The sequence below is a fragment of the Puma concolor genome, chromosome A2 (genome assembly GCF_028749965.1).
Source record: "Puma concolor isolate L17-30 chromosome A2, mPumCon1.1.hap2, whole genome shotgun sequence".
NCBI classification, from domain to species: Eukaryota; Metazoa; Chordata; class Mammalia; order Carnivora; family Felidae; genus Puma; species Puma concolor.
Window position 1 is genome coordinate 107,507,479 of NC_141668.1, and position 19,243 is coordinate 107,526,721.

The following is a 19,243-nucleotide window of genomic DNA, read 5'->3' on the forward strand; positions in this document are numbered from 1 at the left end:
GATGGATGTCTTGCAACGTGAGTCGTACGTGACACCGAATGACACATGATGACAACTGAGCCAATGGTCCTTCTCTCTCTCTCTCTGCGGGATTGTGGGCGATCGTCTCCCAGGCTCGGATGCTCGGTCTCAGGCTGTGGTGTTTGGCAGAAATCAGTGATTTTTCAGCACGTTGGAAGGTGCCCACAACTGGCACTGGTGTCTTTTCTGTCACTTCAAAGCACCTGTGGACAGTCTTTTGCTTTTCCGTACAAGAGTGAGCTTAGGAACGCTTTGCTTCATTCTAGGTCAGGCTGCCTGCGGACAGAGACCCTTTCCTCCGCTGCCTTATTACCAGTTACAGTAAATACAGTCTATGGCGAGAGTTTATTGATACTGCACTATAGTCAACATCCGTGCGAGCGTATACAAGGGCCCCCATGCAGAAGAAGATCCCAGGGGACCAATAGACAGCAGTGATTCCATTAGTGATCGTGAAAGTCGTCCTACACAGTAACCCTCCTCTCTCTTCTCCCTCACACAAGCCACAAAGGCTTTCAAACATAAGTGCAGGTTAATTTATTTTTCTATTCTGTATTTTCCTTATTATTGTGTATTATGTGACAGTATTGTAATCATTTTTACATGGATATTTTTGGATTTTGGAGCGAATCATCTGGCAAACCAAGGTTTGACTGTATTGATTTTGGCTTAGGGTGCAACAACACGGGTGATCTCCTGGGAGAGCAAGCTATCCATATGACTAAGTCATGAGTTCCTGTTTGCACCAATCACTCCGCCGGACCTGAAAAGCCACTGTAAGGCACTTTGTGCCCCAAGATGCCCAAAATCGAGTAAGGAAAACAGATGGGAGCAAACACAGCTACAGTATGGTAGTAACTGCGGTAAGACAGAGAAGGGCACAGCATCCAGGCCACGACAGTGTCTGCGGCCTGCGGGGCAGATCCAGCCGGAGTCTGATTGGGGTTTTGTAGGCACACGGCCTCGCTCATCCGTTTACACTGTACCCACGGCTGCTATGAAAATTCTGACACCTTCACACGGTCATGGCGTCCTAAGGTCTTCTCATGACAACCGTCACTGATGACAGGATGGTTGCTACATGCCTTCAGGATGTTATGGTCACGGAGGACCAAGTAGAAGGGCTGAGCGGCAAGCGTCAGAACTGACAAAACAGGATGTGATTAAGACAAGTTTGCCACATTATTTCAAAACGGGAAACTTTTTTTTCCCCTCTCTTTTTCCAGGAAGAGAAGGAGAAGGAAACAGAGCATTACTATGAAGAACACCAATGCTTTAATATATTTTTCAATTCTTTATATTTTTTATTTATTTTTGAGAGAAAGAAAGAGACAGAGCGTGAGCAGAGAAGGGGCAGAGAGGGAGGGGACACAGAATCCGAAGCAGGCTCCAGGCTCCGAGCTGTCAGCACAGAGCCCGACGCGGGGCTCGAACCCACGAACTGTGAGAGCATGACCTGAGCCGAAGTCGGACGCTCAACCGGGACTCAACCTGAGCCACCCGGGGACCCCCTGCAATGCTTTTAAAATAGATAAATTGGATAAGGACCATAATGAACCAGACCATGTCAGAACTTACTTTTTAAAAGATGTTAAAACAAATCAAAGACATTACTTGGAAAGCTCGTTCTCTCCTCTACATACAATTTCCAGTCACTTTATCTGGCTTTGTCACTTGACTCATTTAACAACTATTCATGAAACACCTGCTCCGGAAAGGAAATGCAAAATGGATGCAAACTGGCTGATTCTACAAGCTGTCCAGGTGCCTCAGGACAGGTGCTCAGGGACTAGAAGAGGCGAGGAAGGGAGTCTGGGGTGGGGGGTAGGGAGAGCTCAGAGCAGCCAGCCAGATCTGACCCCAGCCACGCATCAGGCCCAGTTCTGGACACAGATACAAATGTTAGTACCTGGGAGGCACTCGGCTTTGCGGTAGAACTGATATAACTAATAGTTCACGCATGGGGAGCCTGGGTGGCTCAGTCGGTTAAGCATCCGACTCTTGATTTCGGCTCAGGCATGATCTCACAGTTTATGGGATCTGGTCCCACATCAGGCTGTCTGCTGTCAACATGGAGCCCGCTTGGGATTCTGTGTGTCTCCCTCTCTCTCTGCTCCTCCCCTGCTCACGCTCTCTCTCTCAACAATAAACATAAATTTTGAAAATCGAATAGCTCGCGCATAAAAACCTACTTCACACTCACGACTGCCGTGGAAGCTGGGTTCTATCAGTACCCCTCACCGTATGGGCTCACTTTAACATGAATGTTTTTCATAAGAGGCTGCACTCGTGAGCTGGCCTCGAGCTCCTGACACCACAGCCGCCTCGCGGTGGTGGGCAAGGACACACCAGTGAGGGAGCACAAGCGGAGGGCAGGCCAGGGGCCACTCCGGCTGGGTCCTGTCCATGACCTTGAGCCCAGCTCCAGGGCTCCCCCAGGTAACCCCAGCAGAGGTGGGGGACACCAAAGGGAGCGAGGAAACCAAAATACTGTTGGATTCAAGCCCAGGCAGGAATCAGGATGAAGGCAAGAAACTCTCCCTTGGCCAGCAATGCACAATAGACATAGAAGACGGGCTGTAAGGATCACCAGCTGGAATCAAGGAAAACCGTAAAGAAAGTATTTACGATTCCGAACCCCGACAGGGCCAGGAGACAAGCAGGGGCTGTGTTTCGGAAGGGGCCCCACCAGAGCCGTTCTGAGCCCAGAGCTGCCCGCGTGGCCAACACCGCGTGTCCCTGGCACCAGACGCCAGGGCTCTTGTCATCTCGTCCCCAGTCTCTGTCACCAGAATCAAACGTGTTACCGTACGGTGGCTCTCGGAAAAACATGTGTCACACAGTAATCGCCATAAACCTAGGATCTAACCAGCCTGCGGTCGGCCGGAGCCTTACTTGTGATTGTCACGTTTCTTTGTTTGGAGTCCCGAGGAAGCCATTCTCTCAGCCGGGGCAGGAGCCTAGGAGAAAACAACACAGAATGTTATTTAAAAGTTTTGGAGGGGGCGCCTGGGTGGCTCAGTGGGTTAAACATCCGACTTCAGCTCAGGTCATGATCTCGCGGTTTGTGGGTTTGAGCCCCCCATTGGGCTCTGTGCTGACAGCTCGGAGCCTGGAGCCTGCTTTGGATTCTGTGTCTCCCCATCTCTCTCTGCCCCTCCCCCACTCATGCTCTGTCTCTGTCTCTCAATAATAAATAAACATTAAAAAAATAAGAATAAAAGGTTTTTTTTTAATGTCTATTTAATTTTGAGAGACAGAGTGCAAGCGGGGGCGGGGGGGGGGGGAGGGGGCGGGCAGAGAGAGAGACAGAGACAGAATCCGAAGCAGGCTCCAGGTTCTGAGCTGTCAGCACAGAGCCTGACATGGGGCTCGAACTCACGAGCTGTGAGATCATGACCTGAGCCGAAGTCAGATGCTCAACCGACTGAGCCACCCAGGTGCCCCCAGAATATTATTTAAAAATAGACTCAGGCATATAAGAGACTCTTAAGAGCTTATTTGGCAAAAATCTATTGGAACAAGGCAGCGTCAGACTAGAAGCTGTCAGGAAGGCCCCAGGAGAGAATTAAAGGGAGCAGGTACGGAAGGGGAGCCAGGACATGGTTGGTAGGCAGATCGAGTATAGCTTGTCCTCAGGGATTTGACTTGACACCCTCGAAGTATTGACAGGCTCAACACCAGGTGTTGACTTGGGACCTGGGCATCAGATCTGACACTTCTGTCCAAGGCCTCCTTGTGTAATTAACTTAACAACAGCAAGTCCCCCCCCCCCCACCCCACTCACCCCCGCTGGAGGAACCCAGGGCACTCTGGCTCACTGGCCTGTGGAAGCCCAGTGCTGAAACTCTGTGCACACTCACATCAGGCCCCATGTGCGCTATGTGACCTGCAGGGTTGCTAATTTCCAAGGAGCTAGCAGAAATACACCAGAAGCCAAGGTGGGCAGGCATCACCCCTGGTTTCCCAGCCTGGCCCCACAGACCACTCCCGGCTGCCCACCCCTGTGGGATCTCAGGTGTCAGGGACAGCCCAGGAAGAAGGGTGGGGGTCGGGGGAGAGGTCTGAACTGTGGGATTTCCAGCACCTGCCAAGGAAGGAGAGAAGATCCGAAGCAGGCACGAGTCAACCCTGTCTTACTACCATCCTAAAGCCGGTGGAAGAAGAAACCACAGATGCGGCCGCGTTAAGTTCCTGGGGCTCGGCCTCTTGTTCCCCTCCCCCATCTCTCTGTCCACAGACTCGAGGCCCCGAGGCTACTTTCCTCTGCTCTCTCTACACCTGCCCTGTCTCCACCCCCTCCTTCTTATCTGTTTTACCTTCCTTTTCTCCTGATGGTCCCCTGCATTCTGCATCCTGAACCTATTAAAACCGGCTCCTTCAAAGTTAAGCCTTCTGAGGATATAAATGGACTCCCGGTTTCCTATGGTCCCCGGACTGAGGCTGAACTGGGGGCCAGAGTTAACGAGCTCTCCAACGTTGGCCGGGGACCCCCATAGGTTTGCTGAAGAATTGCACATAGTTATTCAAACTTTCCAACCTGACTTCTCGGATTTGTATCAGCAGATCCACACGCTGATTGCTGGGGCTAGCCCAAACACTGGATGAAGCCAGTCTGGTGGAAACATCCTGAGCAGGAGTTAGAGCAACACACACCCGAATTTTGGCAAGATGCTGGAACACTCACTCACTGGAGCAATTATAATGGCTTTTCCTAAGCCTGGTGACGGGAACAAGGTTGAGGCGTGTACACAAAAGCCTGATGAATCTGCTCATGGTTATGACGATGGACTCCAAACTGACTTTAAAGACATTCTGGTCTTCCCTTTAGCTATTGAGTCTACCCAGGCAGTATTTAATTCTCTGCTTATCAACAGTTATATCTCTGTTTATCAAAGATCCAGGATCTTTCCCTTCCAGTTAAAAGGGCCAGGCAGGAATGGGAAACTACGTCCCCTCCAAATTTAGTTATCCTGGCAAACCAGCTTGGTTGCACCCTAGCCAAGTCTCATTTCTGCTGTTATTACAAGCAACCAGGATATTGGGAAAAAAGACTGTTAACAAATTTAGGCGTTTTAGGTGCTTCTAGACCGCTAGCCAAACTTTTCAATGTCCTGTCGGCCTGTCGCTGGTAATCAGCTCGGAGAATCCACTCTCCAGACTGGGAATGAACCTCCATCCTTACTGACACAGGACCTACACCCTCAGTGCCCAGCCCCACTGCCACCCGCCCAGAGCACCTGAACAGTTCAGTTAGTGAGGAGGGGTCTCTTACAACTCAACAGTTTCCCATCTCTGAACCTACTCTCTTTGAGACATACTGACTCTGCCTTCTGCCCCTACTCATTTATTGGGTTGAGACTTCTTAGAAAAGCATCATGCCAGAATTTCTTTTTCCCCAAAGGGGAAGATAATTCTAGAACTTGACAGTAGTCCTCAACATAGCCAGCCAGGGGATTTAAATGACCCTTTGACATCTTTGATTTGCTCTGTCTCTGACAGGACCACAGCTGAGTCTGGGGACACTGGTAATTTGTCACAAATGGATCAGCTACCATCCTCTTTAGGGGCAAAATCCTTAACTGATATTGGCACAGTCCACAGAGGACCTGCCAAAACGGCTCAAATAGATCCCTCAAAACCTGTCCTTAGAATAAGTCAATAGCCTATAAATGAAGAAGCCCTTCAGGGTGTCAAGCCCATAATAGAGAATTACAGGTCTCAGGGCCTCATTATCCCCGGTACTAGTCCCTGTAACACCCCTACTTTATCTGTGAGAAATCCCGATGGCCAAGGATGGAGTTTGTTTGGGACCTCGAGGCAATCGATAAGACTGTTATCCCTCAAAACCCTTTTATTCCTAACCCCCATACACTCCCAACATCCGTGCCCACTGAAAGCAACGTTTTCACGTTTTCATAGGTAACTGACCTATGTGGTGCATTTTTAGTGTTCCAGTTGCTAAGGACAATCAGTATCTTTTTCTTCTTTAAGTTTATTTATTTTGAGAGAGAGAGAGACAGACAGAGACAGAGAGAATCCCAAGCAGGCTCCACATTCTCAGTGCAGAGCCCGACATGGGACTTGATCCCACGAACCATGAGATCATGGACCTGGGCTGAAATCAAGAGCCAGACACTCAACCGACACAGCCCCCCCAGGCGCCCCTCCCTTTTTCCTCTCTGCATGTGAGAGGGAGGGGGATGCCTTGGGAGCCGCTCACCCAAAAACACAGAGACCACCATCACCCCATGGGGTGTTGTACCCAACAATTAGACCCTGTGACTCAGGGATATTCCCCCTGGCCTCACAGCCATTCCTGCCACTGCCCTCTCAGTTAAGGCCACTGAAGAAATAGTCACAGGGGTTCCTCTAACCATCCCAGTGCCCCATGCAGGAGCCCTCCTAAGTTCTCCTGACACTCAAGACTTTTCAGCCTGTCGCCTCACCTCCCGTGACATCATCCTGGTCACTGTTCCTCTTACAATGACTCTTTCTGGTTCCAGGATCCTTAACCCTCTCACCCCTCTCCTCTCCATCAAGGATAAAATCGCTCACAGTGGCCTCACATTGACAGATCACCTGTTGACTCCCATGACAATTCACAGGAAACTGCTCTAGTCAATGCAGCCTTTCATGGTTTACTGATGGTCCTTATTCGAAGCATCAAATGTCACACTGGATGTGCTATACAACTCCCCTGAAGTCACCGAGACAGCACCTTCACCTCAGGCTCCTCTGTTTGGCCCACAGGCTGACTTAAGTGCCCTAAATTGAGCTTCTGTTTTAGCCAAGGGCAAAACCACAAACATTTATGCGGATACTCAGTATGCCTTTGGGGAAGCTCATGATTTCGGAAGGGAAACAACAGTTTTCTTACCTCCCATGAGGATAAAATTCAGAATGGCTCCAATGGGCGCCGGGGTGGCTCAGTTGGTTGAGTGACTGACTTCAGCTCAGGCCATTTTCTTGTGGTTCACGAGTTCGAGCACCGCCGAGTCAGGCTCCGTGCTGAACAGCTCAGAGCCTGGAGCCTGCTTTGGATTCTGTGTCTCCCTCCTCTACCCCTCCCCTCCCCCCACTCTCTCTCTCTCAAATAAATAAAAAATATTTTTTTTTAAATGGCTCCTATGTCCAACATTTACTAGGTGCCATACTGTTTGCTGGTGGCTCTAGTTATTACTAAGGGTTCCGGGCATTTAGCCTCATCCCCCTGGAAGCCAAAGGAAACCACTTTGCTTATATTTCCACCAAAAATGCTGTACTAAAGGAGACCAACAGCAGGACCCCAGTCATGGTCCAAAGAGATGTTTTTCCAAATGACAGCCTGGAAAAATTGACCAGAGATGCCCAACAATGGGCCCCATAAAAGGAGAATCAATATGGGAAATCTGACAGTTGTTGGTCTGATAAAAAGAGAGAACTCAGGTGTGGACCAAAGAACAATGTGGCTGTACCAGAAAGTTTTAAATTCCCAGTACTCACAACTGTACACACATTAAACCATTGGTTTACCGTGAAAGGATAGTGTTCATGAACCAATATGGCGGGAACTCTGCTTGTCCCACTGGCCAAAATACAATCCTGGGAAACACCCATACTGCCCAATGGACCGTTTGAGGTTTGGCAAATGGGTTCCGTGCAAATCCCTCCATCACATGGATATAAATATGTTTTAGTCATGGATCATATGCTTTCTCTTTTATTGGAATGAAGCCTTGCCTTCTAGACAGACCCACACCTCTTCTGTGACTAAAATCCTATTAGAAAAGATTATCCCCTACCTGGGGATCCCCTCTTGAACCACGCAGTGACCAGGGAACCATGTTACTGGCCACGTGTTTCAGCAAGTCTGTGCTTCTTGGCTAGTTTCACACTTTCTATCCGATTAAGCCCACCTGTTGCGGGTAACTGGTGGTTTTAAGGGAAACAGATATATACACACAGTTGAGCCCAGAACAACGTGGTGGTGGGGGGGGGGGGTGCACTGGAAAATCCGCCTGGTGCTTCTGCCTTTTGATTCCTCAAAGACTTAACTGCTACTAATAGCCTACTATTGACTAGAAGCCTTCCTGAAAACATAAATGGTTGATGAACACACATTTTGTATGTTTTATGTAGTATATACTATACTCTTAAAGTTGGAGAAAAGAAAATGTCATTTAAAACATCATAAAGAAGAGAAAGCACAATTACAGTACTGTCTGTATTTATCCAAAAAAATCCACATGTACGTGGATCTGCACAGTTCAAACCCCTGCTATTCAAGGGTCAGCTGTATGTGGTCTCCATCCAGTTTTCCCAGAGTGGTGAATGCGCGAAGGGGTCTATTGTTATGTTAATGAGGTGGCTTGGAAAGCGCCGGAAGGTGGAGGCTGGTTGCCAGGGAAACCAATCACGCGATTAGAGATTGGCTCTGTCAGCCCCATCCCACCTCAAGGGTCTGGAGGTTGAATCAATCACCAATGGCCAATGATTTCATCAATGATTTCATCAGTCGTGTCCATGCATTGAAAAAATCCCAACAGGCCAGGGTCTGTGAGCACGTGAAGATGGGGGGACAGCGGGCTCCGGGGCGGCAGGGAGCTCGGCGCTCCCTCCCCATCCGCGCCCTGGGCAGCTCTCCCTTCCCTCTGTTCCTGACTTAATCCTTTTACAACAGACCAGTGATCTAGTGAGAGTCCTGTGAGCACCTCCGGCCAGTTCGCCAAACCCAGGGAGGGGTCGTGGGAGCCTTTGGTTTGTAGCTGGCGGGTCAGAACCCAGGTGACACGTGGACTGGCGTCTGGAGGGAGGAGGGGCCGTGCTGGGGGACCCGGAGGGTCTGACTGCCATCTCTGGGTAGGTGGTGTCAGAAGAGTTGAATTCTCTGATGCCCTGCTGGCATCAGAGAATTAGTGGCAGGAAACCCACGCACGCGTCAGAATTGTAATCGTTGATCAGCATTTTAGCTCCTAATTCCAGGCATGCACAGTATTCATCAAACAGATTTATACAGACGGCTGGGCTTCCGCAGAAGTCTGGTTTCCAGGAAATGCAACCATCAGCAGGACCATGCAGAGACTGGCCCCAGATGGCCCTGCTCCCCTCCCCTTAGGGCCCTCACTCCACTGAGAGAAGTGGGGCCTGGGGTCTTACATCTGTGTCCCCAGGGCCGGTGTCAGTCGTTCAGGCAGTGTTCCCTGCCAGAGCAGTACATGCTCCCAGCAACGCGCCTCCCCGCACCCCCCAACAACCTGCACCTTCCAAGATGCTAATTTTTCCTCTGCGGGTGGGAAGCTGGGCAGCACGCAGAGAATCGAAAGAGGAAGAGTTAGAAGTGCTTTCCCGGGAGGCGGCAGACAGAATCCAGAAACGGAAACCAAGCCGCAGAGAAAGCATCCTGTCCGGTCTTGCAGAGAAAGCGCCACTCCCACACCCGCTTGCTTTTCTCGCTTCGGAAACAGAGAGATCATCTCCCTGCCCGGTCCCCGCCCCAGACCTCTCACCCTCTTGAGTCCACCCCGGGGCCTCTTCCCCTTGCACCCTTAGTGCCGGCAGGCCCCCCTTGCAGGCCGCGAGCCTCCCCAAGACTGACCCCTCTCCGTGCCCCCACCCGGCACACAGCAAAAGATTTAAGCAACTTGGTGCCAAGAAAACCGCAGACTTCGGTGACCCTCTGGCTGGAAAACCCCCTGCTAACTGAGGCTGCTGGCAGGCAGAGCGGCTGTGTGTGCAGGGTTGTGTGTGTGCGTGAGGGGGTCCTGGTGTTCCAACCAGAGACGCGTTTCACTCTCCAAAGCATACATTATACAGTCCCCCTGATGAGAGAGCATGGGGCAGGCTGGGGGCCAAACACAAGCTAACAGCACCCCTTCCTCCCTCCCCCGCCCCCCCCCCCCCCCCCCCCCCCCCGGCGCCGAGTGGGATATGTGATATTCCCTGCACTCTCCTGGCCGCCCAAGAACAGGAGAGAGGAAAGAAAGCAGATGGTTGACTGATGGAGATCACGGTCATGCAGGACAAGGGTCTCCTTCAGTACATGGAGAACTTAGTAAACTGCAAGAAAGAGGCAATCTCATCCAGAGCCTGATCTCCAGAAGCCTAGAGACTCCGTTTCCCGGAGCCCTAATATCACCCTCAAGAGGGAAAGGTGTTCAAGTGCTTGCCATGGTGATGTGGGAAACTGAGGCAAATGAAACATCAAATCCCCTTACTGTCTACGGCTCACTGACCAGTCCTTGAAACCGGCACAGTGACCTCCCTCGAGGGGCTCAGCTGCCTCCATGATGACGCTTTGCGGGGGGCAGAAGGGAATCTCAGCTTCACATCACCCCACCTCGAGGACCCTGTAAGTCTCCTTCCTTTATCTCAACTGCCCCAGGACACACGCTGGCATCATGCTCCAGGTTTAGGGCCCCGATATACACCCGAGGGGTCTCAGGACTGAGGTTTCACTAAATGGTAATAAATGGCGTTTCCCTGGCCACAGCGACCCCCTCAAGGTCCTGGAAACCTTGCTTCCAAAATTCCTAAGAGACTTACTCTATCCCCGCACCCTTCCAAGCCGAGGGTATGTGACGAGTTACCCGTCACAACCCCAGTGCAGCTCCTGCTGCCAACGGGTTGCAGGATTTTATTTTTTACCTCAACACCTAGTGTAAGGGTTAAATTGTAGTGTAGGGCTAACCTATAGCTTGAGAGATAACAGCTTTGTGTTGACACTATAGCTTGAGAAATAACAGCTTTGTGTTGACACTGAAGGTTAAGAGATAACAGCCTTGCTTTGCTCTTGTAAACGCCTCATACTCTTGTAAATTAGGCTTCACCAATTAAGGAAACAAAAGTTCAAAGAAAAGAGCATCAGGGTCAGGGTCAAGGAGATCAACTGGTTGCGACTTAACGGCAGAAAGTCTAAAATAATCACCCCATCCGGGAACTGTTTCCACCTCATCTGGAAGCTATTTCTTTTTTCTGTTCCCAGGTGATGATAAAATGAGGTGGTCGGCTATAAAAACCATGTACCACGGCTGTTCGAGGCCGCACTCTGATCAAAAGTGTTGGTCCTGATCGGTCGGCCTTGCCTCTCGTTGCAATAAACTTTGTTGTGACTGTCACTGGTGCCCACGGCATTCTGTTTTAGGAGTCGTGTGGATGCAACACCAGGATTTGTGGTCTCCCCACTTGGAAGAAGGGAGGGGTGGACACAGAGTGAGCAGGTACAAGGTTATTAGAGCATCAGATCTGGAAGGAAGAATACGGGGGAAGCTCTCTTTACGGAGAGGGGGCGCTCAGAGGGAATGCCCGTGACTAGACGCAAGGCTCCTTGTTTTAGGAGCTTCTGGTCAGCATCCCCTTCTGTTCCCCCTGGATCCTCCTCACGTCCCACCCTTACTGGCTGGACAACCCCAGGTGCTGGGTGGTCCCTTCCCGATGGGCTCGACTCCATTGTGCGAGGGGTCAGACTGGTCATACTGCTGCCCGTATACACAAGTTTTAGGGTTTAGTTAGGTATTTTCGCTGTCAGATTCCTGAGAGGAACCTGAGGGGGAGTAGGTGACGTCTGTTACATCCTTAAGTGGGACTCTACTCCCCAAGGGGGTTGCTGTGGTCAACCGCTCCCAGCTCCCAGCATTGTTCCAAAATACATGCTTTTGCCACCCAGGGACCTCAGGTCCTTTCTCTATTTTATCCTATTTTTCGCTATTATACAGGGGTCCTGTCTGTGCGCTTTAATAAAATCACCTTTTTAAAAAAATTTTTTTTAACATTTATTTATTTTTGAGACAGAGAGAGACAGAGCATGAACGGGGGAGGGTCAGAGAGAGAGGGAGACACAGAATCCGAAACAGGCTCCAGGCTCTGAGCTGTCAGCACAGAGCCCGACGTGGGGCTCGAACTCACAGACCGTGAGATGATGACCTGAGCCGAAGTCGGATGCTTAACCGACTGAGCCCCCAGGAGCCCCTAAAATCACCTTTTTGCACCAAAGACATCTTCAATAATTCTTTCTTGGCTCCAAATCCCCACCATCACCCCAAAACCCCATCACCTCTGATAAGGGAGCATTAAGTCAAGCTAACACACACCCTCCCCCACCAGGTGGGATGTGTGTGACATTCCTCAGGCACCCTGGCTGCCGAAGGACACAGGAAAGGAAAGAAAACAAACGGTTAACCGATAGAGACCACAGTCCTACAGCACGTGGGTCTCCAAGGGTTTACAAATATCTTAGGAAATTACAAGAAAAAGGCAATCTTACCCATAGCCTCATCTCCAGAAACCTACAAACTCATTCCCGGAGCCCCAGCATCACCCTCCCCTCTGTAGTGATGTGGGGAACACAGGCAGAAGGAAATGGCAGGTAACATTAAATGTCTTCATAACCTGCAGCCCATTGACAGATACTTGAGGCAAGTACAGAGCAGCACGTTTGTCCAGAAACCCCTGCCCGCGTCATGTTGCCTTCCTAGAGGGAAAACAGCCATAGCCAGACAGTAGCAGGGCCTCCAGGATCCCGTGGGTCCTCTTTAGCACATCAAAGTCCTTCTGGAGGCCTCCCTTTCCTTTTCCCTCCCTCAACTCCACAGTATAGAACCAGTCTCTCCTCCCAAGCCCAGCACAGCTCTCTCTGCCCTCGGGTCCTGTCCCCGTGCTTTAATAAAACCACCTTTTTGCACCAAAGATGTCTTCAAGAATTCTTTCTTGGCCGCCAGCTCTGAATCCCCATCACTCCAAAACCGCATCATCCCCACCTGCCCACAGAAAGGTCAAAGCCAGGAGGAGGTAAAGGAGGTGTCTCACTTCCCAAGATCTTTCTCCCTAGACCAGGCAGAGCAGAGGGTGGAAACCAGGAGCCAATCCACCCCTGGGGGCAGCTCCCCACTCACCTGGATTCTTCCAGCCACAGCAGATGAACGGACAGGTGAACAGGCAGCGTGGGGAGCAGGTGTAAAAGAAAACCCTGGCGAAGAGCAAGAAAGAGGGAATCACTATTCAGGGACCCAGCACTACGTTTGCATTTTGAAGGAAGTTTTCAAGCTGGAAGAAAACACACAAAGCTACATTATGTTTTCCGACCTTCAAAGGAATCAGGAAACAGGACTAGTCCCTGAGTGTCGTTGAGACCAGGCTCAGCCCAGCGGGGGTTCAGGGTATTCTAGAAAAGGAGGCACCCCTGTGCCAGGGTCCCTACCACCAGCATCCACCACGTGCATTCAACTGCAGCTCACGACGTAAAACCCAGACAGAAGGGCTCCCCAGGACCCTGTCTTGGGAGCAAGAGGGAGCACCAGGGGAAGTGTCAGATGCACTGATTTTCAAGCACCGCCCACCCACCCCCACCCCCGGTGCGGTTTCACAAGGAGAGGTCACTCGTCAACTCAGCCAAGATTTCCGATGACCGCTTTTTACATCATCTTGCTGATTTAAAATCGTCGTGCACCCTGGACATTTTCCCTCCCACCGAGAATAGGTATGGCACATTCCCAGCAACACACACTGGTGGTATACAATGGGACCTTTCCAGTCTGGGCAACTCAGAATGAACGCGACACTTCCTGTTTCTTGCGGGACTGAGAAAAGTCAGCTTGCAAAACCCAGTGACTGATGTAGCCCACTGTTGGCTGCACTGTCCCCCCTCCTCGCCATGAAAGGGCTCCGCCCCCCTCCTCAGTGGCCACTGCAGAGCAGGGTGAATTTAGGAGCTCGTCTGGTGCTTTCAGGTCACTTCACGTGTTTAGTCACAGAGTTAAGAAAGGCACGAACTATCTGTGAGGTACCAGAAAGGGCTAAGCATGGCAGGCAGGGGTCACTTGACTTGGGGCCAGGTCAGAGGCCAAGTGCTCAGGCGGTGAGTCCATAAAAAACTTGAGCAGCACCTGGAGGTGGCTGGGGACTCCTGAAAGGTTTGGAGGGGGCAATGATGGAGATGTGTCTTTGTGAAAGGGTCCAGAGGAAGCCACTGTCACATAACAATTATTCCCACCTGAAGACCTAGGAGTTTCTGAAATCCCTTGTCTGCCTAAAAGTGGAGCCTCCTAGAAGAACTCAATTGTCATGAATTAGGTCCTAGGGAGCAATGCCAACTCTTCTTTGAAAACCAAAAAAAAAAAAAAAACAAAAACACAAAAAGACACTCTGTCTTATCTCCCATCTATCCACTTATCCACTTATCTTTCCAAAGTCCTTTGTTTCCCTAAGTGCCCCTTCTGCACCTCCCCAGAAGTCCTCTGTTCTCCCAGAAGTGTCCTTCTGCCCCCTCTATGCCCTATGAAGATGGTAAATAAACCCCCCAATTTTTTTAAGTAGGCTTCATGCCCAGCACGATGAGGGGCTCAAACTCACAACCCTGAGATCAAGACCTGAGCTGAGGTCAGGAGTCAGACGCTTCAATGACTGAGCCACCAGGCACCCCCAAATTCTAACCACCTCTTGGAGCCACATTTTTCTGTTAACTCCCATGTGCATACATAACTAAAAATCCATCTTTTCTCCCACTAGTCTGTCTTGTCATTTTGATTTGCAGTCCCCCAAGACGCTACCTAAGAGGATAGAAGTTTTTCCTCCCCGACACATGATTCCAGCAGAGTTGGATGGAGGGACACAGAACATGAGCAGAGACATGTTAAGAACAGAAAGGCAGGGTACGTTCTGGATCCAGGAGATGAAATCGTAAGGGCTGACTGGAAGGATGAGGCTTCAAGGGGTGCCTGTGTCGAGCTAAGATGACAGGGAAGGACCCAGTGACCCAGTGTCACTTACTAGGCATGGGGCTAAGGCTGGCTGTTTCCCATGACACCCTTTGGTTCTACGCAAGGTGGCTGTGGGCATCACCCCACGTGGGAAATGAAGCTTGAGTTGTTTTCACAAGCAGGTTTGAAAAGTGAGAGATGAGGCTAGCTGGGGGGAAACAGGGCAGGTGGGAATTCGGGGCCCAAGTCACATCCCCGGAACCAACAACTGAGGGAAGTCCCGGACACGAGAGGGACATCAGGGTAGGGAGGGAATGACCATGGCCACGTCCTATCCCTGCGGAAGGAAGCACTGATTCAAAATAGTCTTTCAAAAGTCTAATCTTCCCTGGGCGCCTGGGTAGCTCAGGCGGTTAAGCATCCGGCTCAGGTCGTGATTTCATAGTTCATAGGTTTGAGCCCTGCATTGGGCTCTGTGCTGACAGTGCAGAGGCTGCTTGGGATTCTCTCTCTCTCTCTGCCCCTCTCCTACTCATGCTCTCTGTCTCAAAATAAATAAGCATTAAAAAAAAAGTGTAATCTTCCAACATTATCGGCACTGGATGACAGTTGTGACACTTTATGTCCCTTCGTCCTGAGGAATGGAGCTTCTGTGGAGAGCAGACAGCAGACACCCATTCCAAAGCCCAGCCAACAACTCAGCAGGTGAGGTCAGGCCGGAGGCTACTTGAGGCACTGTACCTTCTGGCATCGTACCAGGATACTCAAACTTCACACCAAGGCCAGGATACATCCTGCTTCCTGAAGAGAAGACTCCCCTTACCTCCCCAGGACCCCATGGTCTTCTCTACGCCAGGGGAGCGTTTCCCTGGATTCCTGGCCCCGAGGTTCAGCCTCCCAGAGAAATTGGAACCTGGTTCCGGCTCTCAGGATCCTTTGCTGTGAGCGTCTGGGGTCTCCCCCCTACCCGTCGCCAGATCCAACCCGTAAAAAGAAAAACCCACAAAAAACCCTGTAGTTGTGTTTGGTTTTCTTTTCTGTTCTTTTTCAGTTTTAACCATTAAACTAAAAATCAGATAGGGGCGCCTGGGTGGCGCAGTCGGTTAAGCATCCGACTTCAGCCAGGTCACGATCTCGCGGTCCGTGAGTTCGAGCCCCGCGTCGGGCTCTGGGCTGATGGCTCAGAGCCTGGAGCCTGTTTCCCATTCTGTGTCTCCCTCTCTCTCTGCCCCTCCCCCGTTCATGCTCTGTTTCTCTCTGTCCTAAAAATAAAATAAACGTTGAAAAAAAAATAAAAAATAAATAAAAAAAAAATAAAAATCAGATAGGTGGGTTACTCTGTGTAAATAACTTGGTGTGTATAAATGTTTATAAAACTCTTTTGAATGAACATAGTTAGAGAGCAAATGTGTGTGAGTGTTCGTGTGTGTGTGTGTGTGTGTGTGTGTGTGTGTGGGAGAGAGAGAGGGAGGAAAATGAACAGTGTTTATCTTCAGGGAGTAGGAAAAGCTGAAAGTTTCATTTTGTTTTACATTTGTGAGGTTTTTCATATTATTATTTTTATTTAAGTAATCTCTACACCCAGCCTGGGGCTCGAACTCGCTCACAAACTCCAAGGTCAAGAGCTGCTCGCTCGGCTGACTGAGCCAGCCAGGTGCCCCTATTTGTGTGTGTGTTTTTTTTAAACACGGAGTTTGTATTAATCTTATGATCAGTAAAGATAACAAAAGAAGTCCACTTGGACAAAAGCCCATGGGAAAAACTCATTTTTTTTTTTTTAACTAAAATGTTACTGGGGTGCCCACCATCGTAGAAAGTCCTGGGACTGCGAATGTGATTTGTTGGATCATGAGGCTTATGCAGAGAGAGAACTAGTAGGTCAACCTGGCCTCCAAAGAGGGGAGAAAAAGGGCAGAAGGATGGAACATTAGGAGACTTAGGCCTGGTTCAGTGAGAGGTGACAGGGCAGCATAGCAGCCTTAAAGGGTGGGGCAGGGTGCGAAAAATCCTTTTAGGGGTTGAAGATTTAGACTTTCATTCCGGTTCAGGGAAATCATTAATCCTTTAAAGGCCGAGTTTACAGCCAAGGAAAGCAACCAAAGGTGTCTTTAACCCTGAAGACACCAGGAGGGTGGAGTGAGCTAGAGGGGCCAGGCCTCACTGGGCAGGGCAGGGCAGAGTAGAAAAGGGCAAAGGGACAGGGAAGTAGCAGAGGGGAAGGTGGGCCGGGAAGGACACCACAGCCTGAAGAGTGCCTCAGGGGCCTTCCAGGATATTTCCTGTTCTCCGAATTTCAGAATTTCTGGGTCACCCCTCATGGAGGGCAGCAGCCTGACATGGGGTTGACTTCTGGCATGGGCGGCCAGGAGGCTGCCACCTGTGACCTTGGGTCAGCCGGCCAATTGGGTCACCTGGTCAACCCCTGACCAAGAAGAGAGACAGACCTGTGGTCCCCGCTGTGGGCGTTTCTAGGTCCCAGGACAGTTTACCATAGACACGAATTGTGAAAGGACCCGCACGCAGGGACCAACTCTACGTCCTCTAATTTTTTACCGTGGTTTCTCTTTAGATCTGCAGGACAACTAGAGGTCAGTATTTCATGCTGCAACACTTGTTCAACACTGGTTTCAGGCATACTTCTGGCCATCGAGACTCTCAAAGTTTAGTAAGAAAGAAAGAAAAAAAAAGGGGGGGGAACAGTCCCAAAACAGACTCACTTGCCCCAGGACGGCAAACCAAGACTCAGATATCTGTTAAATCAAAACCAAATGGAGACCAGCCTTAAAAATTCCGAGCAGAGAAAAAATTCTGAACAGAGAAAAAGATTAGTCATACGAAGTTTGAGTTTGCAAGACTGACCCCGCCCCGCCCCCCCCCCCCCCCCCCCCCGGGCCACTTCCTGCCTACGCCTCTGGAAATGCAGAGCAAGATTCCCACTCTTTCCCAATGTCGGTATGAGGCAACCACGGACCAATTCCCCACCATTTAAGAACTTTCTAATATTGCAGCCAAGCGCTGCAAAGACGAGCCACCGCCTTCCCACTCGAACTCTGGCGTTGTGATGACCGTAGACCTGTGAGTCCTATCCTATGCTCTGGTTCCAGTGCTCCCTGCTTGCAAACTGTCTCTTGGCGTGTGCCCCAAAACTTTTACTAATTGCTACTCTGGTGAATCATTGGCTTTATTCTGTTATTTCTGAACTTTTGACAGTTCTAACCTATCAGCCTCTCAGGAATCTGACCTTCAACCAGCCCACCTGCAATTACCTGGTCTCCATAGTGAGAGACTCCGGCCCTACCCCCAAAGCAAGGTGACCTTGGGGGAAGGATCCTTTCCTTTTATAATAACGTTTGTCTTGTCCAGTCCCCTCCCTCTTCCCTCACCCTTATGCCCCCTCACCCCCCATTTCTGCCTATAAAAGTCTTCCTCTTGTGCAATTCCTGGGAGCTCCTTTCCGCTTGCTGGATGGGAAGCTGCAGCATCGGTAACCAAATACAGCCAATGAGATCTTCAAAAACTGTGGTTTTTAACAGTAAAAATCATTCTCCAAAAGGTAACTTTACTTAACCACTAAAGAAAAAGTGGGGGGGGGGAGGTTCTGGGTGTTCTCTGGTTTGAGCTGTGGAGAAGCCGGTCCCCGCCCCGCCCGCCTCCACCTAGAGGTCACACCCGCTGCGTCTCGGGTCTTGGGAAAAAGGCGGCGGTGGCGGGGTCAGGAAGCACACCCCTCTCCCACCCCACCCCGCACGCTCTGAGCGCTCTCCCTGTGCACCCTGCTCCCAAGTGCACCCCCATCCCCTCTCCCAGAACATTCTCCCCACGCACCCACTGAGTGCTCTCAGCATCCTCCGGGACTGTACCTCCTCCCGGCACGCCTGCTCATCCGCCCGCCGCGCGCGCTGCTCCCCGGTCCCCCGCCCCGCACACTCCTCTCCCTGCACCTGCTCCCCACCCCTGCTCATCCGCCCCGCGCGCCCTCACCGTATACTCCGCTCCCCCTGAAACCTGTTCTCCTCGGACCCCGTGCCCTGCTCCCGGCGCGCCCTGCTCATCCGCCCCACGCGCGCGATGTTCCCCGGTCCCCCGCCCCGCACACTCCTCTCCCTGCACCTGCTTTCCACCTCTGCTCATCCGCCCCGCGCGCCCCGTTAGCAGTGCACGCTCCCCGTACTCCGCTCCCCGAAACCTGTTCTCCCCCGACCCGGTGCTCTGTTCCCCGCACGTTCTGCCCATCCGCCCCGCGCGGGCGCTGCTCCCCGGGCCCCCTCCCCGCACCCCCTCACCTTACACTCCTCTCCCCGCCCCTGCTCCCCACCTCTGCTCACCCTCCCCGTGCGCCCTCTCCTCTCCGAGTACTCCCGTTGCGCGCACCCCGCTCTCCGCACATCCTTCCCAGCCCACGGCAGGTGACAGGGAAGCCTGGCTCCGGAAAGCAGATCCCCTAACCCCGGCGGGGACCACTCACCGAAGCGGGGACCCGCAGCGTCAGTTTCGGATCTAAGTTTGAGCGCCGAGCCTGGGTCATCGCCCCGCCGCTGCCCCCTCCCCGC

The 19,243-nt window shown here is 51.3% G+C and overlaps 1 protein-coding gene across 3 annotated transcripts in view; it reads right to left on the bottom strand.

Annotated features, from left to right (window-relative positions):
• Nucleotides 1-19,243, bottom strand: part of UPP1 (uridine phosphorylase 1) — a 29,013-nt gene extending 9,770 nt beyond the window's left edge. The window contains exons 1-3 of one of the 3 annotated variants that reach the window (XM_025923255.2): nt 19,159-19,243; nt 12,891-12,964; nt 2,917-2,981 (exon numbers count right to left, since the gene is read on the bottom strand). In XM_025923255.2, the coding sequence (XP_025779040.1) occupies nt 2,917-2,960 (44 nt within the window). In that variant the 5' untranslated portion in view covers nt 2,961-2,981; nt 12,891-12,964; nt 19,159-19,243. Of the gene's footprint in view, nt 1-2,916; nt 2,982-6,901; nt 7,083-12,890; nt 12,965-13,080; nt 13,240-19,158 lie in introns of those variants that run through there. The other 2 variants (XM_086697123.1, XM_086697124.1) reach the window with 2 other exon arrangements.